The 22,506-nt window shown below is 45.6% G+C and overlaps 1 protein-coding gene across 1 annotated transcript in view; it reads right to left on the minus strand.

Annotated features, from left to right (window-relative positions):
• Positions 1-22,506, minus strand: part of AP3B1 (adaptor related protein complex 3 subunit beta 1) — a 351,534-nt gene that overhangs the window by 138,517 nt on the left and 190,511 nt on the right. Inside the window, exons 18-19 of the mRNA XM_073584144.1 lie at positions 9,261-9,372; positions 6,829-6,958 (exon numbers count right to left, since the gene is read on the minus strand). Coding sequence (XP_073440245.1) covers positions 6,829-6,958; positions 9,261-9,372 — 242 coding nt within the window. The remainder of the gene's footprint in view (positions 1-6,828; positions 6,959-9,260; positions 9,373-22,506) is intronic.

A 22,506-nucleotide genomic window follows, 5' to 3' on the forward strand; every position in this document is an offset into this window, starting at 1 on the left:
ACAAGGAAAGACTACAAGCAATGGGATGAAACTGAATGGGAGGAGACACAGATTAGATATTAGAAAAAACTTTTTGACAGAGTGATCAATGAGTGGAACAAGCTGCCACGAGAAGTGGTGAGTTCTCCTTCAATGGAAGTCTTCAAACAGAGGCTGGACAGACATCTGACTGGGATGATTTAGCGAATCCTGCTTTGAGCAGGGGGTTGGACCAGATGGCCCAGGAAGTCCCTTCCAACTCTACGATTCTATGATTCTATGTCAGTCTTTTGATATTTGCATAATTTATTAGTGTTGAGCGAGCATGCTTGAATAAGGTGTTATCCGAGCACGCTCGAGTGCTCATAGAGTATCTTCGGCATGCTGCAATACTATGTTGAAGTCGCCGTAGCTGTTCCACTGCCACAACACATGCAGGAATTGGCTAACAAACATGTTATATACGTACATTTTGTCAATAAATTACCATGATGTGGTTTTTTTTCCCCCGCAATTACACATATAATGAATAATGCTAATTGACGGTACGTAATAAAACATTGGTAAAGTGTCACAATAACAAACATCAGTGCGGAGCGGAGGACTCGCAGTGGAGCTTACCGCTATCTGCGGCGCCTATCCTGCTCCGACTGTTTACAACCTATAGAGCTTCATGCATAGCTAATGAGAGTACTGGACTGGATAGCAGCGCTTCAGTTTTACAGCAAAGAAAAGCCTGTGATAATTTAACCTACAGATTTCATTTGTTCTGTGTGGGAGTAACAATATAAATCACTTTTAAAATCAGTAAATCCTGACTTAAATTAATAAAGTCATAATTAGGGCATTATGCTGTGTTTGTTATGGAAGTGGCAGGGCGAGTTGCTTTAATTACTGTCTGTAATAAAAGGAGCAGAGTGCGTACTATGCCCCAATCAGGGCTGTCAGCCACGACGGAGAGAAACGGCAAACTCATCAACGGAGCCGGCAGCAGGTTACAGAGCAAAGGGTGATCATCATGTCTGCAGAGGCCACCGGCTGACAGTATGGAGGGAAAAGCGGATCTCATTCCACACAATTTACTAGTCCTCATTACTAACCGGCTCCCTTGTTCACCACTGGACCGAAAAAAAGGGAAGTACACAACCCAAAATAAAACTGAAAATATTTAATGATATATTTCATAAAATGAATAAAGAAAAAACAAAAAAACAAAACCAAAAAAAATACTGATACAAGTACTGAAGAGCAACCAAGTTCATAGAAGAAAAACAGTAAAATAGGTAGGCACATCATGTAAAATAGTGATGGCCACATACAATATTATAGTAATAAAAAATAGTCCACAGGTGCAATAATATACAAAATATATAATGTTATAAGTGTGCAATGGCAGAACACTGATATGACAAGCAGTAGTGTATGACAATAATACATATGGACCTATGTATACAGCAGAACACCAATGTACACATGAGGTCAATGAAAGAATGATGCACAGTGTTAGAGACGTAGTGTTCTAAAGTGCAAGTGCATTAGGGTGGAGGCATTCAGGTAAAAAAGTGCAATTGCTTTAAACAATCCAAAAGGCATGGGTGTAAATTGTAGAGAGAAAGAAAATAATAATAGTCCTGCCAGTACCTGTGTGGACACTATTGCTCAGGTGGGAAAACCCTGACATGCGTTTCGCTATCGCTTCTTCCTGGGGTACTTACTTGTATCACTTTGTTTTTTTTTGTTTAAAAAATCATTTTATGAGATAGATCAATAAATATTTTAAGATTTTCAATTTTATTATGGGTTGTGAACTTCCCTTCTTTTGGGTCTACTACTATTTTGGAAGTCTCCTTAGATTTGTATGGTCTATGTTTGGGTTTTGACTTGTTCACCACTAGTAGATCCTTGCAGGAATCCAGCACTATGTATAGTACAATATATAAAAAACCTGAAGATGGTATGGAGGCCTCAAACATGGTTTTCTTAAAGGAAATCTGTCACCGGAGTTTTCCTGCCCAATTTGAGAGCAGCATGATGTAGAGACAGAGACCCTGATTCCATTAATGTGCCACTTACTAAGCTGCTGCTGCAGCTTTGATAAAATCCCAGTTTTATCTGCTGCAGATCTACCATTTCTCTAAATGCGGAGCTGTCTGTAACCCCGCCTACACTGTGCATAGGCAGAAAGTTGCCAATCAGTGGTGGAGGCATGGTTACACAGAGCTCATGGATATGCTTACCTAGGTTTACTAGTCCACGAATGATCATTTCCTGCTAATAAAAGTGATTTTATCACAACAGCAAGCAGCCCAGTAACGACATCGATGGAATCAGGGTTTCTGTCTCTATATTAGGCCTCTTTCACACTTCAGTTTTTTACAATCAGTCACAATCCGCCAGGCTTTGAAAAAAACGGATCCTCAATTTTCTTTTGAGGATCCGTTTTTTTTCCCCATTGACTTCCATTAGTGTCTCTCTCTCTCTCTCTCTCTCTCTCTCTTCCTCATTTTCAGGATCCATATGAAAACGGATCCTATGCCATCCGTTCACATCAGTAGAGAACGGATCCCCTTGTCTGACTTTTTGGCGGATTTCAACTGATGCAAAAAACTGAAGTGTGAAAGAGGCCTTATACTCCTCTTAAGTGGCAAAGGCCAGGTGACAGATTCGCCTTAAGACATGCAAAATGTTATAAAATTTATCTACCAATTTAAATATTGGGTTAGGGAGGTCCCACAGTTCTAAGATGTTGTGCAATGCAACTTAAAAAAAATGCAGATTTTAGCAGGACGCATGAGCTCCCAGGTACGGTGAAGGAGTCAAGTCTTTTCCATAGGTCAGTGATGTGACAGCTACAGTATGCACAAGACTTCACATCCAGCTCTGCTATAAAACACATGAAATGTCCATTGTACAAGGGCATTAGCACAAAGCGTCCGAACTCTAAACTTGGTGTATACACAAGAAAAGCTCCCAGGTTCATCTAGAGGGATACATACACCAGAAGAAGGCCACCAGGTATTGTCTGTCAGTACCATGTCAGGTCTGGTGGAGAGGCAGCGCTTGTAGGGTAAAGCCCCCGTTACACACATCAATGTCCCAGCGATCCTACCAACGATCCAACGTGGATGGGATCGCTGGGACACAGTTAGGTGATCGCTGGTGAGCTGTCACATAGACAGCCCCACCAGCGATCAGGACCAGAGAGCAAGCTGGTTTCTAATGTAAACAGCGGGTATCTAAGAGCCACGCAGCTCTTAGATACCGCTGTTAAACTTGGAAACCAGCGTCACTGATCGCTGGTCTCTTGCTGTCACACGCAGCAATGAGCGCTGGCCAGCGGGAGACCAATGATCAAAAAACAGCCCAGGACGTTCGAGCGCCATCAACGATACACGGAAGGGGGGGGTCGGTCGCTGATCCATGTCACACACAGCGAGATCGCTGTGTGTGACGGGGCCTTAAGGCCGCGTTCTGATGATAAGCAGGTCCTCTTTTTTTCCCCTACTATAAGGAAGCCTTCACTCTTAACTTGTTATAAACAAAATAAGGAAGCCTCATTAAAACATTCCCTATAATCCAGGGCTGTGGAGTCGGAGTCGTGGAGTTGGAGTCGGTGCTCATTTTGGTGGAGTCGGTGTAAAATGGACCGACTCCGCCTCCTAAAATATATAATAAATTGGGTACAGTAGTTCAATGCAGAATATGCTGAATATTTTTTCATAGGAATTTGGGAAAGTTATGAAATGTCCTATAAATGACTGGTTTATTCCTGATCTAAGGCTACATTCACACACAGTGTTTTTCCTGCGTTTTTTGAGGATACGTTTTTCAGCTGCAAAAGCAGATCAGCTTTTTAAAAAACCGCATCACCTGAAAGGTTTTTGAGCTCATAGATAATGTTTTCAATAGCAAAAGCAGATTAGAAATCTGCTCTATCTATATATCCATTTATCCATATCAGTCTATCCATGTCATATCTGTACCAAAAAGAAAGAAAGCCAGATAGCACACAGACTAACACTCCTTTTTTTTTTAGCACCAGTCAGGTACACCTCATAGCGGCCCAAAAGGACACCCAGGACAGGCATTGCTCGTCTTCAGTAACATCAACATCAACTGATAGCTGGAATAAATAGACTGCATTCATCACCACATCTTCTTAAGGTGCAGGCTTTATTTTCAAGTGTGAGGGTGCGCAGTATGAGGTTCTGCAGCAGCTAAAGTGTGCAGTATGAAATTCTGTGGAACAGTATGAGATTCTGCCCCCCCCCCCAGGTTTGATTCTGGCTACGCCCATAGTGTGAATGTAGCCTGAGGATCTAGGCTTTATCTTAGCTGAGGTAAGTCATAGCGTGTGTGTACACACACACACACACATACATAATATATATATACATACATACATATATATATATATATATATATATATATATATATATATATATATATATATATATATATATATATATATATATACACACACACACACACACACACACACAGTACAGACCAAAAGTTTGGACACACCTTCTCAATCAAAGCGTTTTCTTTATTTTAATGACTATGAAAATTGTAGATTCACTCTGAAGGCATCAAAGCTATGAATTAACACATGTGGAATTATATAATTAACAAAAAAAGTGTGAAACAACTGAAAATACTGTATGTCTTATATTCTAGGTTCTTCAAAGTAGCCACCTTTTGCTTTGATTTCTGCTTTGCACACTCTTAGCATTCTCTTGATGAGCTTCAAGAGGTAGTCACCGGAAATGGTTTTCACTTCACAAGTGTGCCCTGTCAGGTTTAATAAGTGGGATTTCTTGCCTTATAAATGAGGTTGGGACCATCAGTTGTGTTGTGCAGAAGTCTGGTGGATACACAGGTGATAGTCCTACTGAATAGACTGTTAGAATTTGTATTATGGCAAGAAAAAAGCAGCTGAGTAAAGAAAAACGAGTGGCCATCATTACTTTAAGAAATGAAGGTCAGTCAGTCCGAAAAATTGAGAAAACTTTGAAAGAGCCCACAAGTGCAGTGGGAAAAACCATCAAGCGCTACAAAGAAACTGGCTCACATGAGGACCGCCCCAGGAAAGGAAGACCAAGAGTCACCTCTGCTACGGAGGATAAGTTCATCCGAGTCACCAGCCTCAGAAATCACAGGTTAACAGCAGCTCAGATTAGAGACCAGGTCAATACCACACAGAGTTCTATCAGCAGACACATCTCTACAACAACTGTTAAGAGGAGACTTTGTGCAGCAGGCCTTCATGGTAAAATAGCTGCTAGGAAACCACTGCTAAGGACAGGCCACAAGCAGAAGAGACTTGTTTGGGCTAGAGAACACAAGGAATGGACATTAGACCAGTGGAAATCTGTGCTTTGGTCTGATGAGTCCAAATTTGAGATATTTGGTTCCAACCACCATGTCTTTGTGCGACGCAGAAAAGGTGAACAAATGGACTCTACATGCCTGGTTCCCACCGTGAAGCATGGAGGAGGAGGTGTGATAGTGTGGGGGTGCTTTGCTGGTGACACTGTTGGGGATTTATTCAAAATTGAAGGCATACTGAACCAGCATGGCTACCACAGCATCTTGCAGCGGCATGCTATTCCATCCGGTTTGTGTTTAGTTGGACCATCATTTATTTTTCAACAGGACAATGGCCTCAAACACACCTCCAGGCTGTGTAAGGGCTATTTAACCAAGAAGGAGAGTGATGGGGTGCTACGCTAGATGACCTGGCCTCCACAGTCACCAGACCTGAACCCAATTGAGATGGTTTGGGGTGAGCTGGACCGCAGAGTGAAGGCAAAAGGGCCAACAAGTGCTATGCATCTCTGGGTCTTCAAGACTGTTGGAAGACCATTTCTGGTGACTACCACTTGATGCTCATCAAGAGAATGCCAAGAGTGTGCAAAGCAGTAATCAAAGCAAAAGGTGGCTACTTTGAAGAATCTAGAATATAAGACATATTTTCAGTTGTTTCACACTTTAATTATATAATTCCACATGTGTTAATTCATTGTTTTGATGCCTTCAGAATGAATCTACAATTTTCATAGTCATGAAAATAAAGAAAACTCTTTGAATGAGAAGGTGTGTCCAAACTTTGGTCTGTACCGTATACATGTACATGTATACAGTGTATTACATATTTACAATTTATTACAGTTTTTTGTGTTCTAAAGTTGTAATCCAATAAATAGATATTATGTTCTATCTAAATATCTTGATTATTGGATCATAGAAATGATTAAATGTCTGATGTTCACATTGTACTACAATAAATTTTTCACTTAAATATAAGCAATATATGTGGGAGTCGGTGTCGTGGAGGAGTCGGAGTCGGTGTAAGGGAAATTGAGGAGTCAGAGTCGCAGGTTTGGCTTACCGACTCCACAGCCCCGCTATAATCTCACATTGTAATAGCTCTGATATGACTAGGGCTTGGAATGTACAGGGTCTTCAATAATTGCTGTATTAGTCACAAATCCTTTCTACTCTTCAGAAAGTGTCCTTAAAGATAACTCGTGACTCTTTATATATCGTGTTAGGCTCTGCAATGAGAACCACTGGTGACCGATGGACCCCAGTGACTTACAGCAGGGTCCTTCAGACTGTGACGGGATCGGTGAAGGAGCTGGACACAATTGTGAACAGAACCTTACACATCATGCACATCGCCCTATAAAAGCTCCATAAAACTGGGCATGTTGGACGGATTACTTTAGACCACAAAGTGGTGCAGAGGACTTTTCAGATAGCAACCATCTGCCCCCGAAATAAAGCAGCTAACACTGTACTGTATACGTCAGCATTCACAATCCCCATAGTCCCGTCACTTACCTATTCTTCTCTTTGTCTTGGTAGCTTTCATGGCTTGACTCATCGTCTTCACTGGAAGTGCTCAACTCATTGTCCTCACTGCTGCTCTCTTCCTGACCATCGCTATCCTCCTCGCTACCAGATTCTTCATCTAGAGAACAGGCAACTCATGTAAGAACTTGGTAAGGAACTTTTTGCCACACAACTGACAAGGATTGAAATTTACCAGTAACTGCTGCATTTCCCACCCTAGGCTTATACTCAAGTCAATAAGTTTTCCCTGTTTTCTTGTGGTAAAATTAGGTGCCTCGGCTTATACTCATGTCTGCTTATACTCAAGTACATACAGTAATAGATCTAAGAATAAAATATTGGAATAATATAATATGTTATGCAAGAGCTGTAAAAATCATATGGCCCAATGGCCTAATCTAAATTTGTAATAACAAAGGATAAAGAAAAACCTTGAATAATACAAGTAATAAAGTATGATACAAAAGTGCCCCCAAACACAGTATGATACCCCCACAGTGAATTCCTCGACACGCATAGTATGATAACTCTATTGTATCCTCCTCAATCCCCCCAACGAAGAATTGTAACCCCATCACAGTATGATACTCCAACTATAATACCCACACAGCCCTCCATACAGTATAATCGCCCCACATAGTATGATGTCCCCACCATAGTGCCCCATACAGTATAACGTCCCCACCATAGTGCCCCATACAGTATAACGTCCCCACCATAGTGCTCCATACAGTATAATGTCCCCACCTTAGTGCTCCATACAGTATAATGTCCCCACCATAGTGCTCCATACAGTATAATGTCCCCACCATAGTGCCCCATACAGTATAACGTCCCCACCATAGTGCCCCATACAGTATAACTTCCCCACCATAGTGCCCCATACAGTATAACGTCCCCACCATAGTGCTCCATACAGTATAATGTCCCCAACATAGTGCTCTATACAGTATAATGTCCCCACCATAGTGCTCCATACAGTATAATGTCCCCACCATAGTGCTCCATACAGTATAATGTCCCCACCATAGTGTTCTATACAATAAAATGGGCCCACCATAGTGTTCTATACAGTATAATGGGCCCTACGTAGTGTTCAATACAGTATAATGGCCCCATATAGTATAATGTCCCACCATAGTGCTCCATATAGTATAATGAGCCCACCATAGTGCTCCATACAGTATAATGAGCCCATCATAGTGCTCCATACAGTATAATGGGCCCACTATAGTGTTCCATATCACCATACAGTAAAATCTGTCCCACAGTGCTTTACACAGCATAATGGGCTCCACATAGTGCTCCATACAGTATAATGGGCCCCACATTGTAATCTCCATACAGGATAATGTACCCACACAGTGCTCCATACAGGATAATGCCCCCACACAGTGCTCCATACAGGATAATGGCCCCACACAGTGCTCCATACAGGATAATGGCCCCACACAGTGCTCCACACAGGATAATGGCCCCACACAGTGCTCCACACAGGATAATGGCCCCACACAGTGCTCCACACAGGATAATGGCCCCACACAGTGCTCCACACGGGATAATAGCCCCACACAGTGCTCCATACAGGATAATGGCCCCACACAGTGCTCCATACAGGATAATGGCCCCACACAGTGCTCCATACAGGATAATGGCCCCACACAGTACTCCATACAGGATAATGGCCCCACACAGTACTCCATACAGGATAATGGCCCCACACAGTGCTCCATACAGGATAATGGCCCCACACAGTGCTCCATACAGGATAATGGCCCCACACAGTGCTCCATACAGGATAATGGCCCCACACAGTGCTCCATACAGGATAATGGCCCCACACAGTGCTCCATACAGGATAATGGCCCCACACAGTGCTCCATACAGTATAGGATACCGATATAATAGAAACTGATTTCGGGTGAAAGTGATATGCCAGGTGGGAGACCCGCCCAGTTTCACGGGCCAGAGTTTGACATATGCGGTCTAGGGGAATCAACGCACCGCCAGACAAGTCATCATAGATCTGCATACTGTCAGCGCAGATTAAAATTTGATTTCACAATTATAAAGCAATGGCTAAGGCATAAGAAGGAGCTGGGTATCAAGTAGAAATAGGGTGCAATAGAGAAATGGAGGTGGTTTTTGGGTGAACTATGACAGCTGAAATTCTACCTCTAAGTATAGTCAGAAACATGGAATAAAGGTGGGATAAAATGGCTAATTTTGACTATTCTGGTTATCTATAGTCTTAAAATTGTATGCAAACAGTCTTTCGCAAAAGCTGACAGTAGGCTACTGATCAGTCATGTTGGAAAGTTTCAGCTGTTGTGAGGTGAAACTAGACGGTATGGTCGTCTTCAAGGAGTGCAAACATTATACTAGGAGTGTTCATTGTTCATATGTAATATCACATTTACCGCTGGAGGCTGCAGACTCGTTATCCTCTTCATCTTCTTCAGAGGAGTAAAACTTATCTGATTTGGTCTTCTCTTTCTTTGGCTTTCCCACAGAAGTTGTCCACGTTGTAGCCTGTGGTAGGAAGAAATACAGTCATCAAATCAGAATGTACTATAACCCCATAATGGCCTTAAGGACAAAACATTTTTTTTTTCATAGTCACGCTGCTAAAGTCATAATTTTGTTATTCTTTTGTCTAAACTTTTGCAGTAAATGGACACGTAAAAAGTAAAAGATTGGGACCCAGACAGCGGGAGCCACAAACACCAACCTTCTATTTCGCACTGTTAAAATAAAGGGACTGTGTTAATTTCATGTGACAATTATAGCTAAAGAAATTACTTTTCACTCAAAGAACAATTTAGAAAGTTTGCAAGTTATTTTGCCAAAGGTGCAGAGGGCAAAAAGGTGGCAGAAAGTAATTGTACATGTGGGCGATATGCAGACAAGCCATATTTATACGGAGAGCCAATTGTGTAAAGATTAATACGATTTACAGAATATATTGCTGGATAATGGAACTATCAGAACATTATATCAAAAGGGTTAATGTACAGACGTTATATTTCACGAAAAACTCCTATACTGATTGTAAACGGACATGGGCATGAAGGGTGGAGGCATGGAGATACAGCACGGATGGACAAGACCTATGATCTGGTAACGAGAAATTCTGCTAATCTCACGCTAAACACAAGTAGATTAAACGGGCTGTGCCATGACTGCCCGCCACACGTTTACAATTGGATTATTACTTTTTATGTTAATAATTACATGCTGTACTTGTTATGGCGCCTCCTGTTGTTCTTGTCATAGCATTTCAGAAGGTCCACCTAATGAGACCAGTCTTGGTGAGAAGCATCTATGGAGCTGATTAATATTGGTTGGCCTGTATCATAGCAGGAATCACGCCTTAGTCTTATAAAAGAGGATCAAGTCGAAGAGAGCAACTACTGAGCACGAGGATCCTCTGCACAGGACATACTCAGAAATCACACCAGGGAGCGCCATACCAAGCATGCATCTCCGAGATTAAGGGGTAACGTTTCTCATTGTGGAGAGTGACATGCCAGGCCTGGCATGTTAGAGTGAGGAGACTTACAGGCCATGCATGCTCATATGGGAAATTAAACATGCAAATTGCCTCTTTAGAGAGGGATAGGACTAGAGCTCTAGGCTATCGGAAGTAGCAATCCTAAAAGTCAATGCCGACACTTTAACTTGCCTTGCCACATGACTTCGGATAAAAGGATTTCTTTTTTCAGCCATGTGGTACTGTTCGTTAAAGGGTCGATATTGACTTTTAGGATTGCTACTTCCAATAGGTGATCCTAGAGCTCAAGTCCTATCCCTTTGTGAAGAGGTAATATGCACATCAGCAAAATCTAGACACAAGAGAACATTGTAAACAATTGAGAAAGTTTTGCCTGCTATAAATATTGATTATCGGAATACCCCCACTTAAAATGGTTGTCTCATCTTCTCAAATGGAAAAAAATTTCAAAGTGCTTGTAAAAAGGAGATTTTTGTGTACTCACCGTAAAATCTCTTTCTCTTAGCCTTTAATTGGGGGACACAGAACCGTGGGTGTTATGCTGCTGTCCACTAGGAGGCGACACTATGCATAATCTGAAAAAGATTAACTTTGGCTCCTCCTCTGCAGTATACACCCCTGGACGGCGTCAGCCTTCTCCAGTTTTGTGCAAAAGCATTAGGAGGAATATACCAGAAACATAACTATGCCTGTAAAAAAAGGCTACTATAAACAGGCTCAAACAACAATATGAGAACCCAACCGTAACAACGGCCCGCAAGGGCAACAGGGTGGGAGCTGTGTCCCCCAATTAAAGGCTAAGAGAAAGAGATTTTACGGTGAGTACACAAAAATCTCCTTTACTCTGTCGCCTTATTGGGGGACACAGAACCGTGGGACGTCCCAAAGCAGTCCCTGGGTGGGAAGCAGTGGACGAATATTGTGCTGACAGTCCTCTAGACTTGGGGTACTGCCGCCTGCAGGACCCGTCTACCTAGGCTCGCATCCGCTGAGGACTGGGTATGCACTCTGTAGTGTTTTGTAAATGTGTGCAGGCTAGTCCAAGTGGCTGCCTTACACACTTGATGTGCTGAGGCTTGATGCCGAACGGCCCAAGAGGCCCCTACCGCCCGCGTAGTGTGCCGTGATACCGGCCGGAAGGGGAGAATTGTTGAGGTGGTAAGCCTCTTGAATGGTGAACTTGATCCACCTAGCAAGGGTGGCTTTGGAAGCCGGTAGGTACTTGCGAACGCCTTCTGGAAGAAGGAAAAGTGAATCAGACTTCCAGAAGGGAGCAGTCCTAGACACGTAAATACGCAATGCCCTGACAAGGTCAAGCGTATGAAGAGCCTTCTCTACCCTATGAACGGGAGCCGGGCAAAGAGACAGTAGTGATATTTCCTCATTGAGGTGGAAGCTGGACACGACATTCGGAAGGATGGTACTGTACGGAGAACCACCTTGTCCTGGTGAAAAACCAGGAAGGGTTGTCTGCAGGAAAAGAGCTGAAGTTCAGACGCCCTGGGTAGCGAGGTGATTGCCACCAGGAAAAACCACTTTCTGTGATAGAAAGCGGAGTGAGACCACCTTAAGGGGTTCAAAAGGAGGTGACTGTAGTGCTGTCAAGACCAGGTTGAGATCCAACGGACGTTTGTAGGGGGGAACCAATCGGGAAACCCCTTGGAGAAAAGTCTTCACTTGCAGCTTGTTAGCAATACGCCTCTGAAAGAGCACTGAGAGCGCTGACACCTGGCTCTTCAGCGAGCCTAGGGATAGCCCGGCATCCAGGCCTGACTGAAGGAAACCGAGGACCTTTGGAAGAGAATAGGGAAGAGGAATCTGCCCACGAGAGTCGCACCATGTGAAGAAAATCTTACAGTTACGATAGTAAATCCTGGCTGGAGTTGGCTTTCGAGCCCTGATCATGGTTTTAACAACGTCCGGTGGAAAAACCTGCTTGGGTCAAAACCCAGGTCTCAATGGCCACGACGTCAAATTGAGAGCCCCGAGTTCTGGTGGAAGAACGGGCCTTGTGACAGGAGGTCGGGACGTGTGGGGAGACGCCAGGGGGCGTCTGCTGTGAGTTGCACGACGTCAGCGTACCATGTACGCCTGGGCCAGTCTGGAGAGATCAGAATGGTGGGAACACCCTCTTGTTTGATCTTCCTCAGGACTCTGGAGATCAGGGGGAGGGGTGGAAAAAAGTACAGAAGCTGGAACTGGGTCCAGTCCTGAACCAGGACATCTGCTCCGAGCGACCGCGGATCGCGCGTCCTGGTCATGAAATTGGGAACCTTGGCCTTGAGATGGGATGCCATCAGATCCACGTCAGGGGTCCCCCAACGATGACAGATCTGACAGAAGACTTCGGGATGGAGAGACCATTCCCCCGAGTCCATTCCTTGTCGGCTGAGATAGTCGGCTTCCCAGTTGTCCACACCCGGAATGTGGACCGCGGAGAGTACCGACCTTGCAGCCTCCGCCCATTGTAGGATACGCGTTACTTCGTTCATCGCCTGGATGCTGCGGGTGCCGCCTTGATGGTTCACGTATGCCACTGCCGTGGCATTGTCCGACTGTACTCTGATATGAGAGTCTGCCAGCAAGTGATGGAAGGCTTTCAACGCCAGGAAGATGGCCCGAATTTCCAGGATGTTGATGGGCATGGTCGATTCCCTTGGTGACCACCTGCCTTGCGCTCTGATGTAGGTGCACCGCGCCCCAACTCATAAGGCTTGCCTAGGTGGTCAAAACTTTCCATTGACCGGAGAGAAAGGATTTTCCCCTTGCAAGCGAGGTTGGCTTGAGCCACCAGTGCAGGGACCTCCTGGTGTTTGCTGATAACCGGAACTCCATGTCGAGGGAGAACGGATTCCTGTCCCAGGACTTGAGGATGGCCAGTTGAAGGGGTCTGAGGTGAAACTGGGCAAATGGTACCGCCTCCATTGTTGCTGCCATCCTGCCAAGTACTCTCATGGCATACCGGAGATCTGGGGGACTTGCGGAGGAGTGTGTGAACTCCCAGACAGAGAGCCAGTGCCTTGTCCCTGGGGAGGATCACCAGACCCTTGGAGGTGTCGAATAGCATCCCCAGGAAGGTCAGAGACTGACTCGGGGTAGTCAAGGACTTCTGTAAATTGACTAACCATCTCAGGCGCGTCAGAGTGTCGATCGTGATCGAGACGTTGACCTCGCAGTCCTTGAGGGTGGGGGCCTTGATGAGAAGGTCGTCCAGGTATGGAACGACTACTATGCCTCTGGAGTGCAGAACGTCCATGGTAGCTGCCATGATCTTTGTAAATGTTCTGGGAGCCGTGGCGAGACCGAACGGGAGGGCCACAAACTGGTAATGGTCTTGGTTGATTGCGAATCTGAGAAACCTCTGATGGGCGGGAGCAATCGGTATATGCAGGTATGCGTCCTGTATGTCTATGGAGGCAAGATATTCTCCTTTTCCATAGACGCAACGATTGACCGGAGGGATTCCATGCGGAAGTGACGAACTCGAACATACTTGTTGAGTTGCTTGAGGTCTAGTATGGGTCGGACGCCGCCTCCCTTCTTGGGCACCACGAACAGATTGGAGTAGAACCCTCGGAAGCGCTTTTCTGCTGGGACTGGCACTATGACTCCTGCTCGCAGGAGGGAAGAAACCGCTTGACGGAAGGCCTGAGCTTTGAGCGGCGATTTTGGAGGGACCGAGGGAAAAAAACCTGTGCGGTGGGCTGGTAGTAAACTCGATTTTGTATCCTGAAGACACTATTTCCTTGACCCACTTGTCTTCTGTAATAGGCAGCCAGACCTGCTGAAAGAGTAGCAGTCGTCTGCCTACAAGTGGGGTGTCTTCCAGAGGGCATGAGTCAGGATGAGGGAAAAGTCTGAGGTTTTCCTCCTATAGGTTTTGCCGGGCTTGTCTTTGAATGCCAGTTCCTGTCCGGCCTCTGTGCCGCACGTGTGTTGTCCCTGCGGGGGGAACGATTACGGTTTTGTGCTGGGCGTGAGACGGACCAACCTGAAGAATTCCGAAAGGATCGGAAACGAGATTGATTACGCCTTTTAAACGTGCGTTTTGGTCTTAGTTGGGGAAGTACTTTTGCCCCCGTAGCATTGGATATCATTGTATCCAGCTTTTCACCGAAAAGACGGCCACTGAAGTACGGGAGATTTGTTAGGGACTTTTTTGAGGCCGCATCCGCTTTCCATTCTCTTAGCCAGAGAATACGCCGGATTGTGATGGCGTTTGATGCTATTCCCGCTATTCCTCTTGCAGAGTCCAACGCTGCATGGACCATGTAGTCTGCCACCCCTGCAATTTGCACCGCCTGGTCCGCCAGCTGAGGATTTGAAGCTTGAAGGCCCTTTTGCAATAGATCAGCCCAAGCCATGATGGCCTTGGCTGCCCAAACTGAAGCAAATGCGGGAGCCAAAGAGGCACCTGCCGCTTCAAAAATTGAACGAGCCATGCGTTCGACTTGTCTGTCTGCTGTGTTCTTGAACTGTCCGGCAGCGAGAGAAACGTTTGTGCTGCCAGCATAGAGACTGGAGGGTCTACTTCAGGCGAATCTGTCCAATCCTTGGTGTCTTCCTGTGGAAAGGGGTAATTTGCTTCCAAATACTTGCGATTGGCACATTTTTTCTCAGGCTGCAAAAAATGCTTAGAAAGGATTTTTTGAAATTCCGGGTGATTAGGGAAGACCTTCGATGGTTTCTGAACACTTTCAAAGGAAATCTTGTGTTCTAGTGCTTCTGGGGTTGGATCTGAAATGTCCAGCACCCGAAGGATGGGAGAGACGATATCCTCAACTATTGCAGTATTGCTAGGGGGACAGAAGACGAGATAATTCTCTGTTTCGTTGTCTGGGTTAGAGTCACATATGCCTTCCGAGTCTGTGGTCGGAAATCGTTGCGGAGATCCGCATTGTCTGTCTGTCAGGGGACGGACTAGGTGACCTGGAGCCACTGTGTCTCTCCCTGGAGGGGGACGACCGAGTGCTATGTGAAGACGCAGATGAATGCGACCTGTGGTCGGAAGTGGCATGTCCCCGAGATTTAAACGCATGACCCCGGACCTGCTAGCGCGGGCTGGTCTCCCATTTGGGTTCCGGCCAAGGCTCAAGCTGCTTAGCGGCCGCCACCTGACGAATGCAGTCACGCTAGGCCTAGAACGGCCGGTGGCCTGGGTAACGTTCATAGCCGAGACATGACCCTGCAAAGCCTGCAGTAGTGTAGAGGTCAGGCTATGTATGGACTGTGTTATAGACTGCAACATCTGAGTAGCCCATTCCGGTATGGAAGAAGACGCAGAAGCGTTGGTTCTGACCCAGTGTTTTGGACACAGTCCCGGCAGTGTGGGTCCGTGCTGCCCCTGGGGAGTGGTCTTGCAGGCTGTGCAGAATGCTCTTGCCTGGTTTTCTTCCTTGAGCCCGGCATCATGCACAGAGGCTGGCTAGCAGGGGTCCTACAGGGGCTATGCAAAGGGGAGAACTTCTAGGTAATATGAATGCACAGCTGAGTAAAGAAAACCCAGCTGTGATCTTACCCAACCAGTGTGCCCCTAAGTCCAGCGCCAACAATTCACAGTCCTGTGCCCCCCGGAGACTGCTGTATGGCTGTCAGCTATGTTTCCTGCTGCAGCAAGATGGCCACCGGGATTCTGAGGTGGAGGGGGAAGGGGGCGGAGAGCTGAAAAGGGGGCGGAGAGCTGAAAAGGGCGCGCTGAGCTATGTAAAAGCACGCCCTTCCTGCCTCGATCCGCCCCTTCTATGACACTGCAGAGTGTCATTTTCGTCATCCGGGGGGCGGGCCAGGGGGCGGGAATAGGGCGGCGACTTCGGCTAGGCCGAAGCCGCGGCCTAAATTTGATACCTCATGCCCAGAAGGGCTCCAGGACGGCGCGGTTGTCCAGGGGGGGGGTCGGATTCAAACCAGACCCCCCCGGATTGAACGGCAGGCTAGCGGTGGGGTTATGAGCGCGAACTAGGCCCTGTGGGGGGTCCCTTTGAGGCGCTATGCAGCTGATGCTGCCACAGAGACAGGGGCGCAGGGAGCCCTGTCTCTGACAAGTGCCATGCCTGCCTGCACCTCCCCCGGTCCCAACAGTAGCCCGCAGCTGGGCTGGGGTCCCTGGACTTGTAAGTGGCCGAATGGTGCCTGATACAGGCCCTACCTGCGGTGTCTCAACCTAATGCCCCCAGAGGGGGATTAGGGAGGGTGCTGCTGTCACCGTCAGGGGGCTTCATCCTATCCTCGACCTCAACCCAGAGCCCAAGGGAACTGGGGAAGGAGGGGGGGGGTCTCGACTTCGAGCCAGTACCCGAGGGACTGGGGAAGGAGCGACATGGGGAATAGCCGTCTCGACCTCAACCGGGTACCCCTTAATAGGGGACCGAGGAGGAAGCCATGCCGGGAGTCTCGCTGGGGACCCGCTTTTCTTCATCTGTAATCCGTTGAAGAGAAAAAAAAAAAAAATCAAGGAAAAAAACTGAGTAAAAACTCTTAGGTGTGCCTCCTTGCGACACTAAGCAAAAACTGGAGAAGGCTGACGCCGTCCAGGGGTGTATACTGCAGAGGAGGAGCCAAAGTTAATCTTTTCAGATTATGCATAGTGTCGCCTCCTAGTGGACAGCAGCATAACACCCACGGTTCTGTGTCCCCCAATAAGGCGACAGAGTAAACAGGCATCTTTGCAATTTTCTTGTTATTTAAAAATCCTCTCCGTTCTCAAGTACAGATTTTTAACTTTGCAGTATGCGGCTTGTTATCCAGGTTGCCGCCCACCTCTGCCGTCTATTAGAGGTGGCTGGTGCCCAAGGCATAGAGCACAGTGCTTACAGGCGCTTTTCTATACAGCTTGAAGCAGGCCCATGCGTTCCTCAGATACTGCAGAGACAAGGTTTCTTCTGTCTCTAGCTTGGGAGAGCGCAGATAAAGCACCGGAGGCACAAATATGCTACTGGTCTGAACTGTCAATCATCAAGAGTGCAGCACCTACAAGCAAGAAGGGAGCCAGGAGACAGGGGAGCCAAGATTAGACAACCCCTTCAAAGGGCAAGATGTGCCATTTATAGGATCCCTCACTAGAAGGCAGGACGGAGAGCTGCTCTGTAACAGCAGCTCCCTTTTGGCAGACTCGTGTCATGTATTACAGTAATCTGAATGGCCACAATGTAATTCTACATTTCTCATGCAACAGTCCCTTTTCCCGAGACATTGCCTTTAACCCCTTCATGACCCAGCCTATATTGACCTTAATGAACAGGCCATTTTTTGCAATTCTGACCAGTGTCCCTTTATGAGGTAATAACTCTGGAACGCTTCAACGGATCCTAGCGATTCTGAGATTGTTTTTTCGTGACATATTGGGCTTCATGTTAGTGGTAAATTTAGGTCGATAATTTTTGCGTTTATTTGTGAAAAAAATCAGAAATTTAGCGAAAATTTCACAATTTTCAAATTTCGAATTTTTATTCTGTTAACCCCTTCACGACCCAGCCTATTTTGACCTTAATGACCTGGCCATTTTTTGCAATTCTGACCAGTGTCCCTTTATGAGGTAATAACTCTGGAATGCTTCAACGCATCCTAGCGATTCTGAGACTGTTTTTTCGTGACATATTGGGCTTCATGTTAGTGGTAAATTTAGATTGATAATTTTTGCGTTTATTTGTGAAAAAAATCAGAAATTTGGCAAAAATTTTGAAAATTTCGCAATTTTCAAATTTTGAATTTTTATTCTGTTAAACTAGAGAGTTGTGACACAAAATAGTTACTAAATAACATTTCCCACATGTCTACTTTACATCAGCACAATTTTGGAAGCAAAATATTTTTTTGTTAGGACGTTATAAGGGTTAAAAGTTGACCAGTGATTTCTCATTTTTACAACAAAATTTACAAAACCATTTTTTTTAGGGACCACCTCACATTTGAAGTCACTTTGAGGGGTCTATATGGCAGAAAATACCCAAAAGTGACACCATTCTAAAAACTGCACCCCTCAAGCTACTCAAAACTACATTCGAGAAGATTATTAACCCTTTAGGTGTTTCACAGGAACTAAAGCAACATGGAAGGAAAAAAAGGACATTTTAATTTTTCCAACAAAAATTTTCTTTCAGCATCAATTTTTTCATTTTCACATGGGCAACAGGATAAAATGGATCCTAAAATTTGTTGGGCAATTTCCCCTGAGTACACCGATACCTCATATGTGGTCAAAAACCACTGTTTGGGCGCACGGCAGGGCTCAGAAGGGAAGGAGTGCCATTTGACTTTTTGAATAGAAAATATGCTGGAATATTTAGCGCTTGCCATGTCGCGTTTGGAGAGTCGCTGTGTGCCTAAACACTGGAGCTCCCCCACAAGTGACCCCATTTTGGAAACTAGACCCCCCAAGGAACTTATCTAGATGCATAGTGATCACTTTGAACCCCCAGGTGCTTCTCAAATTGATCCGTAAAAAAAAAAAAAAAAAGTACTTTTTTTCACAAAAATTATCTTTTAGCCTCAGTTTTTTCATTTTCACATGGGCAACAGGATAAAATGGATCCTAAAATTTGTTGGGCAATTTCTCCTGAGTACACCGATACCTCATATGTGATCATAAACCACTGTTTGGGTGCACGGCAGGGCCCAGAAGGGAAGGAGCGCCATTTGACTTTTTGAATGGAAAATTAGCTCCAGTCGTTATCGGACACCATGTCGCGTTTGGAGATCCCCTGTGTGCCTAAACATTGGAGCTCCCCCACAAGTGACACCATTTTGGAAACTAGACCCCTTAAGGAACTTATCTAGATGTGTAGTGAGCACTTTGAATCCCCAAGTGCTTCACAAAAGTTTATAACATAGAGCAGTGAAAATAAAAAATCATTTTTTTCCTCAAAAATGATTTTTTAGCACGCTATTTTTTATTTTCACAAGGGTAACAGGAGAAATTGGACCCCAAAAGTTGTTGTCCAGTTTGTCCTGAGTATGCTGGTACCCCATATGTGGGGGGGGGCACTGTTTGGGTGCACGGCAGGGCGCAGAAGGGAATGAGTGCCATTTGACTTTTTGAAATGAAAATTAGCTCCAATCGTTAGCGGACACCATGTCGTGTTTGGAGAGCCCCTGTGTGCCTAAACTTTGGAGCTCCCCCACAAATGACCCCATTTTGGAAACTAGACCCCCTAAGGAACTTATCTAGATGCATAGTGAGCACTTTGAACCCCCAGGTGATTCACAGAAGTTTATAATGCAGAGCAGTGAAAATAAAAAATCTTTTTTTTTCCTAGAAAAAATTTTTTTAGTTGGCAATTTTTTATTTTCACAAGGGTACTAGGATAAATTGGACCCCAAAAGTTGTTGTCCAGTTTGTCCTGAGTACGCTGGTACCCCATATGTGGGGGGGAACCACTGTTTGGGCACACGTTGGGGCTCAGCAGGGAAGTAGTAACATTTTGAAATGCTTACTTTGATGGAATGGTCTGCGGGCGTCATGTTACATTTGCTGAGCCCCTGTGTGCCTAAACAGTAGAAACCCCCCACAAGTGACCCCATTTTGAAAACTAGACCCCCCAAGGAACTTATCTAGATGTGTGGTGAGCACCTTGAACCCCCAAGTGCTTCACAGAAGTTTATAATGCAGAGCCGTGAAAATAAAAAATCATTTTTTTTCCCTCAAAAAAAATGAATTTTAGCACGCAATTTTTTTTTCACAAGGGTAACAGGAGAAATTGGACCCCAAAAGTTGTTGCCCAGTTTGTCCTGAGTACGCTGATACCCCATATGTGGGGGATGACCACTGTATGGGCACACGTCAGGGCTCGGAAGGGAAGTAGTGACGTTTTGGTATGCAGACTTTGATGGAATGGTCTGCGGGCATCATGTTACATTTGCAGAGCCCTTGATGTACCTAAACTGTGGAAACCCCCCACAAGTGACCCCATTTTGGAAACTAGACCCCCCAAGGAACTTATCTAGATGTGTGGTGAGCACCTTGAACCCCGAAGTGCTTCACAGAAGATTGTAACGCAGAGCCATGAAAATAAAAAAATCTTTTTTTTTCCTCAAAAAATGAATTTTTAGCTCGCAATTTTTTATTTTCACAAGGGTAACAGGAGAAATTGGACCCCAAAAGTTGTTGTCCAGTTTGTCCGGAGTATGCTGATACCCCATATGTGGGGAGGGACCATTGTTTGGGCACACGTCGGGGCTCGGAAGGGAAGTAGTGACGTTTTGAAATACAGACTTTGATGGAATAGTCTGCGGTCGTCATTACGTTTGCAGAGCCCCTGATGTGCCTAAACAGTGGAAACCCCCCACAAGTGACCCCATTTTGGAAGCTAGACCTTCCAAGGAACGTATGTAAGATGTGTTGTGAGCACTTTGAACCCCCAAGTGCTTCACAGAAGTTTATAATGCAGAGACGTGAAAATGAAAAAATCATTTTTTTCCACAAAAATAATTTTTTAGCCCCCAATTTTTTATTTTCCCAAGGGTAACACGAGAAATGAGTCCCCAAAAGTTGTTGTGCAATTTTTCCTGAGTACGCTGATACCTCATATGTTGGGGTAAACCACTGTTTGGGCACACGTCAGGGCTTGGAAGGGAGGGAGCACCGTTTGACTTTTTGAGCGCAAAATTGTCTGGAATCAATGGTTGCACCATGTCGCGTTTGGCGACCCCCTGATGTGCCTAAACAGTGGAAACCCCTCAATTCTAACTCCAACCCTAACCCCAACACATCCCTAACCACAAGCCTAACCCTAATTCCAACGCTAACCCTAATTCCAACCCTAACCCTAATTCTAACCCTAATTCCAACCCTAACCCCAACCCTAACCCTAATTCAACCCTAACCCTCTTTCCAATCCTAACCCTAACCCTCTTTCCAACCCCAACCCTAACCCTCTTTCCAACCCCAACCCTAACCCTCTTTCCAACCCCAACCCTAACCCTCTTTCCAACCCCAACCCTAACCCTCTTTCCAACCCTAACCCTCTTTCCAACCCTAACCCTCTTTCCAACCCTAACCCTCTTTCCAACCCTAACCCTCTTTCCAACCCTAACCCTCTTTCCAACCCTAACCCTCTTTCCAACCCTAACCCTCTTTCCAACCCTAACCCTAACCCTCTTTTCAACCCTAACCCTAACGCTCTTTTCAACCCTAACCCTAACCCTCTTTTCAACCCTAACCCTCTTTTCAACCCTAATGGAAAAATAAAAATAAAAATATTTTCTTTATTTTATTAGTTCTGCCTACCTATGGGGGTGATAATCGGGGGGTTTATTTACTTTTTCTTTCATTTTGATCACTGTGAGAGTGATGAAAATGAAAGAATGGAATCTGCAGCCGGCAGATTCGGGCGGGCGCACTGCGCATGCGCCCGCCATTTTCTAAGATGGCGGCGCCCATGAACCGGACCCGCCGGACACCGGGAGCGACAGGGGGACTTAGAAGGTGCCGGGGGAGGTGAGAGGGGGTGAGGGGGTTATCGGAATCTGTCGGGGAGCAGAGGGAATGTGAGGGGGGCAGATGATGACAGCGGCGGCAGATCGCCGCTGTCATTCAGTTGCGGGGGGGCGATCGCCGGTGGGGGGGGGGGTGGAATCGGTGTCTCCAGCCATGTCCGATGCTACAGCAGCATCGGCCATGGCTGGATTGTAATATTTCATCAATTTTCATTGATGAAATATTACTATCGCTCTGATTGGCTGTTTCACTTTTAACAGCCAATCAGAGCGATCGTAGCCACGTGGGGGCGAAGCCACGCCCCCTGTGGCGAAGAACAAAGCCCACTGTATCTGCGGGTCGGGTGACCTTTCAGTGACCTAGGTCACCCGATCCGCAGGGGGGCTTTAAAGTCATGACGCCACATAGGCGTCATGGGTCGTTCTGACACGACTTTTCATGACGCCTACGTGGCGTCAAAGGTCGTGAAGGGGTTAAACCAGAGAGTTATGTGACACAAAATAGTTCCTAAATAACATTTCCCACATGTATACTTTACATCAGCACAATTTTGGAAACAAAATACTTTTTTGTTAGGAAGTTATAAGGGTTAAAAGTTGACCAGCGATTTCTCATTTTTACAATAAAATTTACAAAACCCATTTTCTTTTTTAAGGACCACATCATATTTGAAGTCACTTTGAGGAGTCTATATGGCAGAAAATACCCAAAAGTGACACCA

Source organism: Dendrobates tinctorius, unplaced genomic scaffold (genome assembly GCF_039654945.1).
Source record: "Dendrobates tinctorius isolate UK_male_01 unplaced genomic scaffold, ASM3965494v1 ptg000083l, whole genome shotgun sequence".
Classification (NCBI taxonomy): domain Eukaryota; kingdom Metazoa; phylum Chordata; class Amphibia; order Anura; family Dendrobatidae; genus Dendrobates; species Dendrobates tinctorius.